The sequence below is a fragment of the Malania oleifera genome, chromosome 6 (assembly GCF_029873635.1).
Source record: "Malania oleifera isolate guangnan ecotype guangnan chromosome 6, ASM2987363v1, whole genome shotgun sequence".
Lineage (NCBI taxonomy): Eukaryota > Viridiplantae > Streptophyta > Magnoliopsida > Santalales > Ximeniaceae > Malania > Malania oleifera.
Window position 1 is genome coordinate 107,438,121 of NC_080422.1, and position 17,176 is coordinate 107,455,296.

At 37.0% G+C, this 17,176-nt stretch overlaps 1 protein-coding gene across 1 annotated transcript; it reads right to left on the reverse strand.

Moving 5' to 3' along the window:
• Positions 1 to 12,856: 12,856 nt before the first annotated feature.
• On the reverse strand, positions 12,857 to 16,968 carry LOC131158756 (calcium uptake protein, mitochondrial-like). The gene is made up of 7 exons (XM_058113611.1): positions 16,560 to 16,968; positions 15,623 to 15,690; positions 15,240 to 15,463; positions 15,001 to 15,084; positions 14,202 to 14,415; positions 13,180 to 13,476; positions 12,857 to 13,072 (listed from the first exon to the last, which is right to left on the reverse strand). Exons 1-7 carry the CDS (start codon positions 16,966 to 16,968, stop codon positions 12,857 to 12,859), a joined length of 1,512 nt encoding a protein of 503 aa, XP_057969594.1.
• Between the last annotated feature and the right edge of the window lie 208 nt (positions 16,969 to 17,176).

The following is a 17,176-nucleotide window of genomic DNA, read 5'->3' on the forward strand; positions in this document are numbered from 1 at the left end:
TTCCTTATAATTAGAATTATTGGTTCTAATATCACCTGCTAGCACCATGAGAGCTTTCAACTGCACTAGGTTGATATACATGAGAAAAGACCAACTTTACCCAAAAGTTTAATGAGCCACTAGATCTTGTATCGCTAATTTTTTTTCCCAAAATGTGGGGCAATTAATGATTGGATATCTTTAACAAGTAGACAAATAGGGTCTTTACCTCTTTGGTCACTTATATTAACATAAAATAATTTTTATTATTCAAGGGTTTTCCTAATTAGAGGTAGTGGCCATAACTAAGGGATGATCTTTCATTTATCTTATGAAAAGACTTTTTGTAAGGAAATCAAAATTAGTTTATATCCTAAAATCCATATTTTCTTAAAAATTCCATTTTTTCATAAAACAAAAGCAAATTCTTTTCCAAATTCGAAAGGAAGATTTTTAGATTTTTTCTAGCAATAAAATTCTCTCATCTTTGAGTGGCCTCGAGGTAAGAGTCCACAATTTCCTTTTTGGCACATTTAGCTTTTTGGTTTAGTAAGCTAAGCTAAGTTCAACATCATTTGCCTATGTTTGGTGCAACAATTGATTATTTACGTGTTTGTAAGATTTATCAACCCTTTTCATTGGCTAGCAATAGCTAAGCAATGAAAAGATTACATTATCCTGAGATGATGTTTGGGAATTGAATTTGAATTTGTGTGAATTTAGGTGAAATTCAATATAATTTTGTATTACATCTGTCCAAATCAACACAAATCCAAATCCAAAACTTGAAATTTAAACTCCCAAACACATGGTAAGTGTCCTTTATTTATTTTATTTATTTATGATTACTTGTTTTTTTTTTTATCAAGTTTGTTTTAGTTTTTTGAAAGATTGGCAACCTGGTCTAGTACCTTTTATTCTAGTCTCGTAAACCTTCACCGCCTAACAAAATGCACATGTCATCTTAAATTTTTAAATACTTTAATTGTGGGTATCAAGTAGGGTAAAGAAAATGATGAAAACTTACACAGTATTAATCCTGTGTTTGGGATGATAGATTTTGGGCATTAGATTTTAATTTGGATAAATTTTAATATAATTTTATATTATATTTTATCTAAATTCGAACAAATCTAAATACCGGACCTCTTCCAAACATAAGGTAAAAGTAGCCCTTTCTTGGCATTTGAATGCATTGTCCTATTACTTGTAATGGTTATAATATTAAAGTGCATTTTGACAATTAAAGAATGAGTAAAAGTTTTCTCTTTTTTTGCATCATAGAACCAGTCAAAGAAACCATTCTTTTTGTCTTCCTATTAGTTGTTAGTACATATTTTATTATTTTATAACTTCTAAATAAAAAGACACTAACATCTCTTAAGGTTTGGTAAAAAGATAGTGATCTCCCTTAAGATTTCAAAAATCCCAAGGATCACCCCTAAGATTTTGAAATACCACAAACCTTCCTTGATATTTGATTCTTAAGACACTTACACCACTCAAAAAGAATATAGGGAGGTTTACATATTTTTGGCAAATCTTAGGAGAAGTATGTGGAATTTGTGAAACCTTAGGTGAGGTCCCTAGGATTTTTGAAATTTCAGGAGAGATCCTCGTCTTTTTGGTAAACCTCAAGGGAAGGTTAGAGTCTTTTAGACTTTTACCCTAACTTCTATTGCTTGTTTAAATGGAACAAAAGTGTTGGGGCCGCCTCATTTAATAAAGCAAGATGAGCTTGTTGTCATTTGCTGCAGTCGACCACTTAAATAATTAAAAGTAAAGGAGGCAAAGCTGCACATGGGGTCAAATATGGTAGCAGGATTGCTGCAGGCAGCTGATTTAATTAAATAATAAATCAAAGGGGAAGACTTGTTGGAGGCTGGTCAGAATTAGCTGGTGCAACATCTCCACCCACCGCTTTGAAAAATAAGGACAATTGATGCTAATTTTTTGGAGGGAATTGGGTTGCAGTAATCTCCTCATTCTCTCTTCTAAAAGGAGCACGTCCCTTCCATTGTGTTCTCTCTTCTAAAAGGAGCACGTCCCTTCCATTGTGTAAATACAGAGAGCGAGAGTGAAGATACAATAATTGTGAGTGTACTATGAGTATGTATTATGGTGAGTGAGTTGAGTGCGTTGTAATCCTCCTCCTTCTTCACTATATACTCTATATAGTGAAGTTACTCCTCTCCCGTGGGCATAGGCTAAATTGGCCAAACCACGTAAATCTTGTGTGTTATTTGTGTGTGTTATTTGATCTTAGACGAGATTCATATCCCAACAATTGGTATCAGAACTACTAGTGTACCGCCTTGTTTGCAGGTTTTATTTTTTGTGTATTAATACCGCCTTGATGGCAGGTTTTATTTTTATGTATTAATACCGCCTTGATGACTAGTCTATTGATACCGCCTTTATGACTGGATCTGTTCTTAATTTTTGAGATTATACTGTCACAACATTGTTCACTACAGTTGCCCACGTACAATACCAAAGCATATTAAATGGAGGAAAGTACAAGTCTTGGTAGTAGTTCCATGATCAGACTTACAGAGACAAATTATTCCATCTGGAAGACAATGATGGAAGATTTGTTGTACTGTAAAGAACTATTCGATCTCATTGAATGCAAAGGGGTCATGACAAGTGGAAAAACTGAGTCAAATTGGAAGAAACTCAATAGAAAATTTGTCAGTATTATAAGACAGTGGGTTAAGGCGAGGGCAATCCGTGATACAACCAAAGAAATGGATGCCTATAAACTTTGGCAACATCTGGGAGAGATGTACGAGCCAAACAATGCCCAGAACAAGGCCTTCATGATAAGAAGGCTTGTGAATTTAAAATTATGTGATGGACAAAATATTTCAGATCACTTGGATAAATTTAATGAAATTCTTGATAATCTGGAAAAAATGAACTAACTATTGTAGATCAAAGTCAAGCATTGATTTTGCTAAGTTCATTACTAGATAGCTAGGAGACACTGGTGGTAGCTCTCAGTAATTCAGCACCAAACGGAAAGGTAACTTTAAGTATGGTGAAGGATAGCATCACAAGAGAAGGTAAGAGAAGAGATGAGCAAGGCTTTCCCACTCACTCTCAAGGACAAGAGATAGTTATTGAGAGGGGTAAAAGTAGATATTCCCAAGGAGATAAGAAGAATACAGGCAGGTCCAGAAGCAAGTCTAGAGGTAGATCAAAATCAAGGGGTAACTTCACCTGTTATTATTGTAATAAGCCCGAACATATAAATAAGGACTGTTGGAAATGGAAGGCAAAACAAACCAGCAAAGACAAAAAAGAGGAGGACAAAAGTAGTGCAGTTGTGACTTTTGATGAAGGTGAAACTTACATGGTGTGTGAGGAAGGATGCGTTAACCTCACTTGCCAAAACACAACATGGACGATTGACTTTGCAGCATCATTCCATGTAACAGCACAAATAAAATTCTTCTCATATTACAAATGCGGTGATTATGGCTTTGTTAAGATGGGAAATGAAATCAAATGCAAAGTTGCATGTAAAGGAGACGTGTTGATAGAAACAAATGTTGGCTGTAAGCTACTACTGAAGGATGTTTGGCATGTACTAGACATTCACCTTAACTTGATCTCCACAGGTTAACTTGATGACATGGTTTATGAAAGCTATTTTGGTAATGGAGTCTAGAAGCTCAAGAAAGGGAATTTGGTGGTGGCCAAAGGAAAGAAGGATGCTAGCTTATACTACACTCAAGCTAAGCAACTTTGTGTAGGAGATGTGAATGCTATAAGACATAAAGTCACCATTGAGTTATGACACAACAGATTTGGCCACATGAGCAAGAAGGGACTCCAGATTCTTGTAGGAAAAAAACTCCTTCCAAATTTCTCAGGTAATTCTTTAAAGAATTGTAACAACATAAAGTTGCATTTCAAAAAGACCCCCCCCCCCCATTTAGAAGAAAACATATTCTAGATCTGATTCATACTAATGTGTGTTTTATGAATGATAAAAGAATTGATGGATCATTGTATTTTGTAACATTCATTAATGACCACTTTAGAAAAGTGTGGGCTTATCTTTTGAAAAATAAAGACTAGGTGTTAGATATGTTCAAAAAGTTTCAGGCCAATGTTGAAAGACAAAGTGGAAGAAAGCTCAAATGTGTTCATTCAGACAACAGTGGTGAATACATTGGGCCATTTGAAGAGCATTTCAAAGTCCATGGTATCAAGCTTGAGAAGTCAGTTCCCAAGACTCCTTAACACAACGATGTTGTAGAAAGAATGAACAGAACCATCTGCAACAAGATTATCTGCATTCTCTCATATTCAAGGCCGCCAAAATCCTTCTAAGATGAGGCATTAATGATAGCAGTTAACCTCATTAACCTTTCTCCTTCAGTTCCTTTATGAGGTGACATTCCTGAAAGGATCTGGACTGGGAAAGATGTATCCTATAAACACTTAAAGGTGTTTGGTTATAAAGCTTTTGTCCATATTCCTCAGGATGAAAGGACCAAACTGGATGCAAAGACAAAAGAGTGCGTCTTGGTCGATTATGGTATTGATGAGTTTGGCTACAAACTATGGGATCCAAAGAATAGGAAAGTCATCTGAAGCAGAGATGTGGTGTTCTTTGAAGATCAAACTATTGACGATTGTGAGAAGGCTGACAATCCAAAGCATGTCCTTAGGAATCCAATCGAGTTGATTCTAGATTCACAACCACAACCACAAGAAGAGCATGACGATAAGGGGGAAGTTGATGAACCAATAGCCGAAAGTGATCAAGAAGCTCCAACAACAGAACCGCAAATAAGAAGATCCACCAGGGAGCGTCAACCTTCTAGCAGATACTCACCAGATGAGTATGCGTTGCTAACTGATGGGGGAGAATCAGAATGTTATGAGGATGTCATGTCATATGAACAAAATACTGAGTGGTTGAAGGCAAGAAAAGATGAAATCCTTGCATGAGAACCACACTTATGATTTGGTAGAACCACCAAATGGAATGAAAGCACTCAACAACAAATGAGTGTTTAAATTGAAAAATCAAGAAGGAAATTGTAACGACCTACCTAATTTACCATAATAATTTTTTCCCCATAATATCCAATATAATAATTCTAAAAAATCATAATCAACCTAGACCCATGGGTACCAGAGATATACCTGAAATACAACACGGATACCTAAGCAGCAGGAAACTTAAAATCATATACACATCAAATTATCCAACCAACACAATACCAGAGTTTACCACAACTGTCACATACATACACACATTCCAAAATATCCAAAAGTGGCCTACGGTCACCATCCAAAATTCTATCAGACCCTAGAAAAATGACTTACCCTCCAATTAGGGTAGAACAGCTGAACTCTGACGCTGCGGAGCTGTAACGACCTGCTTATCTTAATATATATATAAATGCAATAAATCAAATAGTCAACCCGAACCCGTGGGTAACGGGGACACTTGTTATTCACAGCAAAAACCTAAGCAGTAGTAAGTATAAAATTACAACCATCCAACCATAAATCATAATACTAGAGTCAACTTACACCAAAATATCATACATATATTTTCAATCTCCTATAACATTCCAAATATAACTAGGATCTCACAACAAAATAATTCTGATCCTAGTACAAAATCTTACCCTCCTAGTGGGGTAACTCAATAAACTCAATGGCAACCACGACCCGCCAGTCTCTCAGGGTCTCTTGAAAAATTAATTAAATTCGGGGGTGAGACACTTCTCAGTAAGGGAAAATAAACTAAATACAATTGTGTGGCAACATGAACATTTAATGATAATATAGATATACAGTACAATTTTCATACTAGAAAACATTCATCATTTAATAATTGCAAAAACATATACTTTCATATTTCTAATACATCATACTAATCGTAACTGTTTGGTATAGCTAATAATACTGAAAACAAACCCAGGATGAATAACTAGCTGATGTCATGTATTACCCCCCATGACAGGTTGTGCAGCCCAAAGGCGGGACCCGACAAAGACTGGCTGACCACTATTGAGTTAAAAATGTCTGTAAGTACGATAGGCCCGCCACACCCTGGTCTGGACTGCCAGGTGGACATCCACACTCTACACTGAAAGCCACATCGACTATCCATCTCCCATCCCCTCATGGGGTGGTTAACACCAATCTGATTATAGATATCTGATCTATAAGTTACGGTACCGTGCTCCTGAAACTCAACTAAACTAACATCCGGGTTCTGATAACATATAGTACATGATAATATATTATTTAACATAAATAGATTGATAGAATTTCTATAATTTCATAAATATGGCCTCGTTCCAAACACTTCATAAATACGGCCTTGTGCCGAACATTTCATAAATACAGCCTCGCGCCGAAATCATACATAAAACACAGTCTCGCGCCGGCTATCAATCACAGCCTTGCGCTGAATATTTCATACATATCATTCTGAATAATAAATCAATTATCATGTACTTTCAACATCATTTTGTACTGTATATTTCATATTCCTGAAAACATGCTTCATTCATAACATAGTCATATCATAATACGTCTCACGTAAAATAATATTCATGCCACACATTTGCTGCATTAAAACCATACATTGTATTCTAAAATTATAATTTCTGGCATCTCATACATACATATACATTTCAACATAATAGTAGTATTTTCCCAAATGTGCATTTCCTTCGTAATATTCAGATATAGTAGATACTTTTCTGAAAATAAATTTACTGATAAATAATAATAATTTGCATGGAAAATAACTGTTTTAGTTTATTCCCTTAACTCGCTACTAAGAAAAGCCCCTATAAATTCTGGACTCACACCCGTAGGATTTCCTAATCAATACCCTGAAAATGAAAACTCTTAGTACTAAACTTCAGTATTTCCACATGAATATCATTTCCTATAACTACAGTAGGACCAAATTCGGCATAAAAAGCCTTACCTCAACTTAGGGATGATTTTCAACTGAGTTCCACCGACGATCCACTCTGGCAGATATGCAAAGAACTTCTCCAGGAGCGTCGTGGTGGCCTCAGACAGTCGATCTGGGGAGTGACGGAGCCGAAATCGAAGAGAGAGGAGAGAGAAACCAAAGGGGGAGAGAGAGAGAGTGAGAGATTTCTATTTTTCTGCGTTAAAATCTAATTTTCAGCTATTTATAGGGCTGGATTCGTCGACGAGACACGTCACCTCGTCGACGAGTCCTGTAGAAAGTTCATCAACGAACCTGCACCTTTGTCGACGAATTTCAAACTTCCCCAAAACCCCCTCTCGGTATCTTCTCGTCGACGAAACTTGGCTTCGTCGACGAGGCCCTCTTATACCCTCGTCGACGAAGTCTGCTGCCTCCTTCTGTTTCTGTTTCCATTTCCCTTCCTCTCTATTTAAATACCATTTTTATTATTCGGGTCATTATAGGAGCTCTATCCGCTTTTCTTTCTAAGGCTCCTGAAATATTTATATAGTTGGGATGAGACACCTCTTAATAAGGGAAATAAACTAATACCAATGTGTGGCAACATGAGTATTTTCGTGTTATACATATAACAGTACAAAAATCATACTTGATAATACTATTCGTATCATATCTGGAAAAACATATTTTATCATAGCATGGTATAACATATTAAATTTCTATACATATAAATCATCTCATATAACTATACATAAAAACACCCTAGATGGATAGCTGGTTGGTGTCATGTCTTACCCCCACATGACTGGGTAGTGCGGCCCGAAGGCAGGACCTAGCAATGGCTAGCCGACTATACTAGATCAACATAAGTCTGTAAGTACGATGGGTTTGCCCCTCTTGGTCCGGACACCAGAGGGACGCCTGCGCTATAATAAACCACATCGACTGTCGATCTCCACTACCCCTTACGGCAAGCGATAGCACTAACATAAACATGATCGTTATCATATAGCTACGGTACCATGCTTTGTGAAAGCCTAAACCAAGCTAACCAGGTTCTGATAACATATAATATATTTTCAAATAATGATACATGACTATTTCATAATAATACCTGTCATGTTATTATCTTCAGAAAACTTTGCATAACATATCATATAAAATTTACGGCCCTTACGCCAGCATTTTGTATCTTGCAAATGATGGCCCTTACGTCGGTATAACATATCATAAAAACCTTCGGCCCTTACGCCAGTATTTCATATAAAACCTTAGCCCTTATGCCGATATATCGTATAAAATCCTTGGCCCTTATGCCAGAATATCATATAAATTCCTTAGTTTGAAAAATCCCTATATCATTTTAACATTTTCCTGAAAGTAGTAATAACATACTTATTTTGTAAATATAATATTTCATCATCATAATTTCCATGGTAAATATTACTGATGCCACACAAAAGAGATAATAATCTTATTTATGATATTATACATGAAATCCATATTTCTAATCAACAGCATTATTTCAAACATAATTCTACAATATACATATTTATCTAAAATTAAATGCTGTAAAATAATAAATACATTTTCATGAAATCCTGACTTTGTTTATCCCCTTACCTGACTTCTGGAAAGCCCCTAAAATGATCAGTCCTGCACCTGCAGGGTTCCCCATTCAACAGCCTGTAACCAACATCCCCCCAAACAAAACTTCAGTATTTCTTCGAGTGCTACCTATTCTATAACTGTCCGAAAACCTAATACTCAACAAAAAGTCTTACCATGAATTTGGGATGAAGTCCAAATTAACCCCACCAACGATCTACTCCAACAAACTTGAAGAGAACTTCCCCAGGAGTAGCGTGGCGGCTTTGGATCATCGATCCGGTGAAGAATGAACCCAAAATCTTAGAGAGAATGAGTGAAGGACGAAAATGTAGTGATAGAAAATGATGCTTGCAAGTTTCTGCGCTAAAATCCGAATAGGGCTATTTATACACTTGCCCTCGTCGACGAGCCACGTCACTTTGTTCACGAGGACATGAAGGGAGTTTATCGACGAATGCTTATTCTTCGTCGATGAAATTCAGAGCTGAAAATAGCCCTCAATAATAATAATTTTCATGAAAAATTACTGCTTTAATTTATTCCCTTACCTGACTACTAGAAAGCCCCTAAAATGACTAGTCCTGCACCCGCAGGGTTCCCAATTCAACATCCTGAAAACAATATTTTCCTGAACAAAACATCAGTATTTATTCAAAAAATACCTTTTCTACAACTATAGGAAAGTCATATACTTAACATAAAGACTTACCCTGAATTTGGAATGAAGTCCAAATTAGCCCCACCAACGATCTACTCCAACAGACTTGAGGAGAACTTCCCTAGGAGTAGCATGGCGGCTCCAGATCATTGATCTGGTAAAGAACGGACCCAAAATCTTAGAGAGAAGGGAGAAGAACCGAAGAGGAGAGAGAAACACTATTTTGTATGAAAAATTCTGTGCTGAAATCCGAGTTTAGGGCTAGTTATACTCCTGCCTTCGTCAACGAGCCACGTCACTTTGTCGACGAGGATATGAAGGGAGTTCATCGACAAATGCTTATTCCTTATCGATGAAATTCAGAGCTGAAAATGGCCCCTCGGTAACTTCTCGTCGACGAGACACATGTCCCTATCGACGATCCCATCAAGCGTATTCGTCGACGAACGTGCTGCGTTCGTCAACAAGACCCCTATTGGATTCCAAATTCAATTTCCTTCTCTCTCCATTACCTTATTATTTAATTAATATAATTCACCAGGTCTCTACAGAAATCCTTAGGTGGTTGACCTAAGGCGAGGACGTAGGCTGGGGTAAGCCGAACCTCGTAAAAACACCGTCTCGCTCTCTTCTCTTATTCTCTTTAAATTCCAGCAACAATATAAACTACGTGGATGTGTTAATGCAAACAACCTTGGATATTAAATAAACCTAAGATTAAAATTGATTGGGTTGATTATTATTGATTACGGAAACCAAAAGGGAGTACATTGGTTGATCAACTCCTAAATTCTTATAACTAAGGGTTTATTTAAAATCTGAGTTATTGAAAAGAGTGATTAGATGTTATTTTAATTTTCAGTTCAAAGGCCAACTACAGGACTTGCACTTTCATATACAGGGCTGCTGAATATTGTAAAGCATATATTAATTACTTGTATTGTGATTGTTTGGTTTGAAAAGTTAATCAATTGATTGTGTATGTTGTGGTTGTGGATTGAATAGAAGAAGTAAATGTTTTTTGTGGATTGCCTAATCAACAAGAATATAAGAAGTCTTGAAAAAAATTGTAAAATATCAAGAACTCATACAAAGACTCTAAGGAATTTTAAATAACCCAATTCACCCCCCCTTGGGATTACACCTTAGGTTTCATGTTATATTATATGTTGGATATAACGTTGGCAGGATATGAGAAGTTCGTTATATTTGTCGTATATATATACCAATATAATGTTGGTAAGATATGAGGAGTTTGTTATATTGATATTATATAACACTATGTAAATAGCAATATATATATGAATTAAGAACCCTGGTGGACGATTGATGTGAAGAGCACGGTACCATAGCTACAGTAATAAAGGAGTGAGTGCAACCACACTGACTTGGGATGGTAGTGTAGGTGATGACATTCGATTGGGCCTGCGTAGAGTTGTTGACCGCCCTGGGTCTAGACCAGTTGCAGCCCTGAGTCTAGACCAGTTGCAGTAGGCCAATCGTACTACAGACATATATGGAAGTTTGGCTTAACCTGGTGGTGGCCTGCCTCCGTTAAGTCCAGCCTTCGGGCCGCACAACCCTATCATGGGGGGAAGCATGACGTTAGCCAGTGAGACCTTACGGGGGTGGTTCTTGATGGGGTATATATGTTGATTATTTACATGGAAGTATTCTATTGAAATTGAACATGTTTTGAGAAAAGAATGTTTTATCAATATATATATATATATATATATATATATCTGTGTGTGTGTGTGTGTGTGTGTGAATTCAGATTTAGACATTTTTATCAGATTGAATTATTGACTAAATAAATGTGTTTTGTGATATTTAAACTCACGTCGCCACACACAGATGATAACCTTTTCCGTCTTACTGAGAGGTGTCTCACTCCAATATTTATTCTAACATTTCAGGACCTCGAGAGGATTGAGCCTAGCACTTCAGAGCAGGGCATTGAGAGAGAGTACTAAAAGTAAGTATGGGAGAGAATTATTTTTGTTTATGGAGATGTATCCATACACCTAGGATTAAGATAGCATTTTGGGGAGAGCGACCTATGTATATAAAAGATAGCACTGGAACTCTGGTATATTGTATTCTGGCTTGATATTTATGATTCCACTGCATGTATGTATTTTTGGGTTATACAATTATGGTATCAGAGGTGGAAAAAAATGGTAGTAATTTTGGGGCATTACATATATATATAGTGAAGTTACTCCTCTCCCATAGATGTAGGCTAAATTGGCCGAACCACGTAAATTTTGTGTGTTATTTGTGTGTGTTATTTGATTTTGGGTGGGATTCATATCCCACCACAAAATTAAGTACCATCTTGATGAAGGCTACTACTGTTGGCTGCGCAATTATCTTACGTAAATGATCAATTGGTTGTGATAACTGCCACAAAGGTGAAATGCTGATGTTTAATTAGTGATAGCCAATATGGTACATTTAAATTATTTTTCTAAATATGATCTACTACTGAAAAAGTTTATTCCGAAAGGGTAAGAACTATGGAAAGAAGCCCCAATATGTGAAAATTTATGTCATTTAAATCACTTACCTACCTTGGACTGCGAGATTCGCTCTTTGGTGCCAAAATAAACAGTAGTATAGGAAAATATGCAAAATGCAATTCTAACATGGTCAGAAGAAGAAAAAAGGGTTTATGACAAATTATGTTCAGAAGACATCCAAGATTGATAATTTTTATTAGTGTTCCTCAATTAACTTCCTTGTAATTCCCTTTTATGTCAAGTTCTAACCATTTGGGGAATTGTGGTGACATAGGCCCCTTGCTATTGAGCCATGCAGTTATAGTGTTTCTAGCAAAAAAAATTGTTCCCTTATTTCTTCTCCATGCCCCTCAACTACAGACTTCTAGGAAATAACAGAAGAAATACTATGCACATCCTAGGAGGTAGGAGGGGGGAAGCTAAGGCATAGTGTCATTATATTGTTGTATGATGGTATTTTGAGATTTCACGTGGGATTATATACACATAATTGTAGCCAATTGAAACGTTAAGGTGGTTTTCATTGAAGATATAAGGGAGATTTGTTAGAGGCTTCGTGGACGGTGACACACTATATAGCCCTATAAATCTTTGTGCGCTTCTTACTTCTTTCTGTTTTTCTTTCGATTTGCTATGTATGTGCATAACCCTAGCTAGAGTGTGTCTTAAAACAAACACCTTATTTTTTGAGGAATTACTTGCAATGTAAGGTTTGTTATCTTTGCACTTGGCTGTGATATGGTCTTGCTAATTGAAATTGTCTTGCTAATACTTTGTAAAGGTGTGTTTTCTTTTTGGACATCAAACAATATTACATATTGAAGGAAGTCATGTAAGCACTCTCTGAATTTGGATGCTGAGCACATACTATAGCAATATAAGCTCTTCTAATATAAAAAAAATACTTGAGTAACAACATCCAAACATGCACTCTATTATGGAAATACTTGTACATAAAAGTGTTTATATCGAATCACTTACAAGAGAAGTGATTAAGTGTTTCCAACACAACCCAACCACTCAATTAGTTCGTCTTTTGTAGGTACATTGAAGTAAAGACTAGAGTCCCCAACATGTAAAATCTACAAAAAATGTTGTCAAATGAAAAAAAAAAAAAAAAAAGATATCTTACAATTAAAGGAGGAGCTTTGAAGAGGAGCAGTTAGTTGCACAGTTCAACCAGCAAGATATCAATCCCATGAAGCCAGCCTCCCTAGGCTGAGACACATCCCTTTCCCTCCTTTGCAACACTTTTACAAACTCATCTGAGCTTAAGTTTCCATCACGATTTGAATCAAACACGTGGAATATTATGTCGACCACTTTCTCTGTAAGAGAGATGCCACATACCTTGTAAGCAAAAGCATCCGTTAGTAAAAGATGGTATGCTAATTTATGGGATAAAAAGGAAGAAGCTATTGCATGTAGAATGACAAAGGACAATGAGGGATGTTTACCTGGGATGCAGCTCTCTGGAAATCTGTCTTTGTCAACAGTCCATTCACTTTCCCATAACTGAAAATGGCCAAGGACAAAGGCTGCAGTTGCTTGCGTAGCTCTGCAAAATCTTTGAATTCTTCAAAGGTGATGCGGATTCCCTTGAGACGTGGTTCATTGTCAAGTTCATCAACCCGATCAAGAAACTTGTGTATGTGGCTGATATCTGCTGATGCAACTAAGGACAAGGCAAAATCTTTGGCTGATATTGTTCCACACAGTTTGTAGTCATAATGAGCAAACTCCAATTGCAAGATCTATGAAAGCCAAAGAGATATTTTTCACTATCTGCAGGTTACAAATCCAGAAGTTGACATGAAGTGCAAACTAATATGCAAATCAAGTGTATGAAATCTCATATGCCTAAAAACCTGAAATCAGAAATTGAAAGTGCATGTCTTGCTTGAACCATCATTAGTCACTAACACTGAACCTTATGGGCATCGTCATGGCAGAAATCAGTTAGTCAATTTGTGGCTGGGGCCCTTTGTTATCCCCCAAAAAAAACACACTAGCATGAATTTCCATATGGGTTCAAGTGAAACCTTAAGAACGACTTTAGTATGCAATCCCATATAGGTTCAAGTATCCAGTCAAAATGCAATACAAAACAATTTAGACCTTGGATTTGGATTCGTGTAGATTTCAATAAAAAGAAATTTGAAACTATGCCAAGTTGTGTCCAAATCCATAGGCATCCAAATCCGAGGTGAGAAAGCTTCTGTATAACAATTGCATTGTGCTATGCCCCACATAGCTCATGGTGGGAGGATGCCTGCTAAACTCTATTGACCACTAGAAGTCATTCTTCCTCAAGTTGGTTAAAGCATCAGCAAATATTTAAAAGGGCATGCCATTAAAACATCCAGTAAGATAAAAACTGACATCCATATACAGAAAAATGGGATTAATTTCAGAATTCATCTCTGTGTGTGTGTGTGTTTGGGGGGGGGGGGGGGGAAGGAGAGAGAGAGAGAGATACTTCATTATGCAAGTCTTTTAAGAATTTAACAAATTTCCCATGCTTAAGGCATGTGTTGCCATCTTTGCCAAAAAAGTACTCCACCAGGCCCCCATTCTCTACAGAATCTGCAACCTTGAGCCCAACTCGGAGTCCATCCCTATGCTGAGCCCCTTGTCTGTTCTGTGTTCGCATCAAATCCATTACTTTCTTGAATTCTTCCCTATCTATTGACCTGTCATTAGATTACACGGTTGGCTAATAAACCAAAATCAATGAATAGACAAGTGAAATTAAGCAGCAGCCCTTTAATAAATGCCAGTATACCAGACACCATCTAGACAAATCATTCATACAAATTTAGCCGCTGAAATAAATTTGATTCAATCTATTATCTGTGGTCATATAAATAAAGAAGTCGTTCATCGTGCAAATGCAGAAAAAATATTTTTGTACAAGAGAAATGCCACACAATTCTGTTGTTTAATCAATCCTCCATGGTAAATCCTTCACCACATTATCTGTATCAAGCTTTTGAATCACACTTCTCCTTGTGGACTAGGTGTCCACTTGTAACAAGAAAGGTGGCAGCCAAGTAAATGTTTCCGTTACATTATGCATAAGATAAAAATCAATAACCAAAGCTGCTAATGGAACAAAAGCTCCTATTGTAGTAAAGAAATAAAACTAATGATTTAAACAACTAGAGAACAAGCCAAGCAAATTTTAGTCATTGGCATCTAAAGATGATAATAGTTCATGAACTAGCTTGACATACAGGTCACAGATTAGTGTTTGACAGAAGCAAAAAGGCACCCACCCGTTATTGTCAAGGTCGAACATTTTAAAAGCTACAGAAAAGCTTGATTCAGGGATGCTGAGGAGTGTAACAAAAAAGATGTACCTGGCATGATGAGGAGACAATGAAAACACAAAACTGTTTCATCAGCTCAAGGGGTTAGTGACCCAAAACACGATTGCGGATGTGTTTGAATTCATAAAAAATTTGAACGTGAATGAGTTTCAAGAAAGATTCAAGAGATAAATCAGCACACTCACTCTGCAAATGATATGAATCCATCATTGTCAGTATCAAAAAGCATAAAAAATTTTGAAGGAGCACAATGTAAATCTCCTGGAACGCGCTCCCCTCTCAGATTTCCCTCTCTGACTCGATTTGATTTGGAGGGAGGAAATACCGGAACCACGGCTCGCATCAAGTCTGCCGGTGTCATAAAGACCTCTCCTTCTGGGTTTCGAATAGATGCAAAGTATTCAAACACCTGGAACAAAAAAAAAAAAAAGCCATGACATGGTTCTTGGTCATCATTAAACTTTCACATTTAGTTCATCTGAACAATGAAAAATATCCCAGCTTATAAAGATCGAGTGAATTTATTTAAAGAACTCGGCTTTCCTGTTTAGGCATTGTACTTGCTGACCTTTTCTGGGGGACTTTGCATCCTGATGCGTTTTTCATAGTTAAAGAAAATCCTTCTCCTGTATGCATCTGAAAACACAAATAATTTCATTATCTCTATAGATACTCTGGTAAAAGTAGAAACCCAAAGGCAGCATACATCATTGAATTGATCATTTACTCATGCTAGAATAGCTGGCTTAAACCTTTCAACCAAAATGTAAGATGCTTAATAATTAATAAAATGTGTAGATATCAGTTGAAAGGTTAACAAATAGTGCAGAATAGAAGAACTGAACAAGCATTCCTTGTAAGTCATATTTTGAAAAATAAAACTGAGACTCACTATAGATTTCATTTTCTTTCTCACTTTCCTACATAACCAAACTTGAAATAAGTGAATTCTTTGGTACTTTCATTTCCTATCCCAAATGTTTTCCAATTTGAAGAGGCCTAAGAGTGACCGCAAGAAAACTGTTTGGGATAAAATTCAGAATAGCTTCGTTTGTTTTTATTAAATTTTCTACTGGTGCTGAATCCATTTGCAAACTGTTCAAGAATAGTATTGAAGAATGTGCTAGCAAGTTCACCTTGCGGCTAGAGGCAGTGGTTTGGTTCTTGGGTATGCAGCGGTTTACCCTGCAGCCCTGTGATTTGTGAGATGGGGGTTGCAGGGTTTCCTAATCACCCAAAACCAAAAGATGAAAAAAGTCTTAAAGAGTTCATTTGAATCCATGGGCTTCGAACAAAAATCTAATCAGCTAGCATAAAGTCATAAGCTTGATAAATGAACCTCAAATTCAGGAAACTTCAAAAGGAAATCAAATGCGTATTGTACACAACTACACATCAGTCCAACTGATTGAATACAAATTGAAACTACGCCCCCCAAAAACAGAGAAGGAAACTAATAGCTGCACATGCTCTCCCAAAAATCTAGAGGCTTTCAAAGGAATTACCTCCAAAGAGATACCTAGGTTCCTTCTCGGGATTCGAATCCTCAGACCCAGAATCGTTTGTTTCTTTCTGGCTGTCTGCTAAAGAAAAGAAAGTACTCCTATCAGAAGCAGAAGCAGAAGAAGAGGATGATGATGATGACCAATGACAATAAGCCAAGCTAGACCCAGCAATCAGGACCATCCCAGATGACACCCATCTCAGAAAAGAATCGAACTTATCTATGCTGCCATCAACGTACGCATCAAACGATCCCGAAGAAGAAGAAGAAGAAGAAGAAGAAGAAGCTTTGGATGATGATGAAGATAAGGGTTGTGATTGGTGGAAGAGTGGGGGAGAGTTCAGCCTTTGAACTACAATGATTCGGTGTAAGGAAGGTGAGGATTTCCGGAGAAACGTGCAGGAGTACATAGCACAGTTCGTCTTTCTATGGGGTACCCAAGAGAAACTGGGGAGGGAAACAGGGGAGGGCTGGTTGAGAAGAAAAGGAATGGTGATATAGAGAGAAGAGGGGGCTCTGGACCGTCTGGTGCAGCTCTTGACCGGGAAAAGTGCCTGTTGATTTGTTCTCAACGGTTTTTATGAAAGTTAGTTAATTTGTTGCTTTGTAATGGCGGTT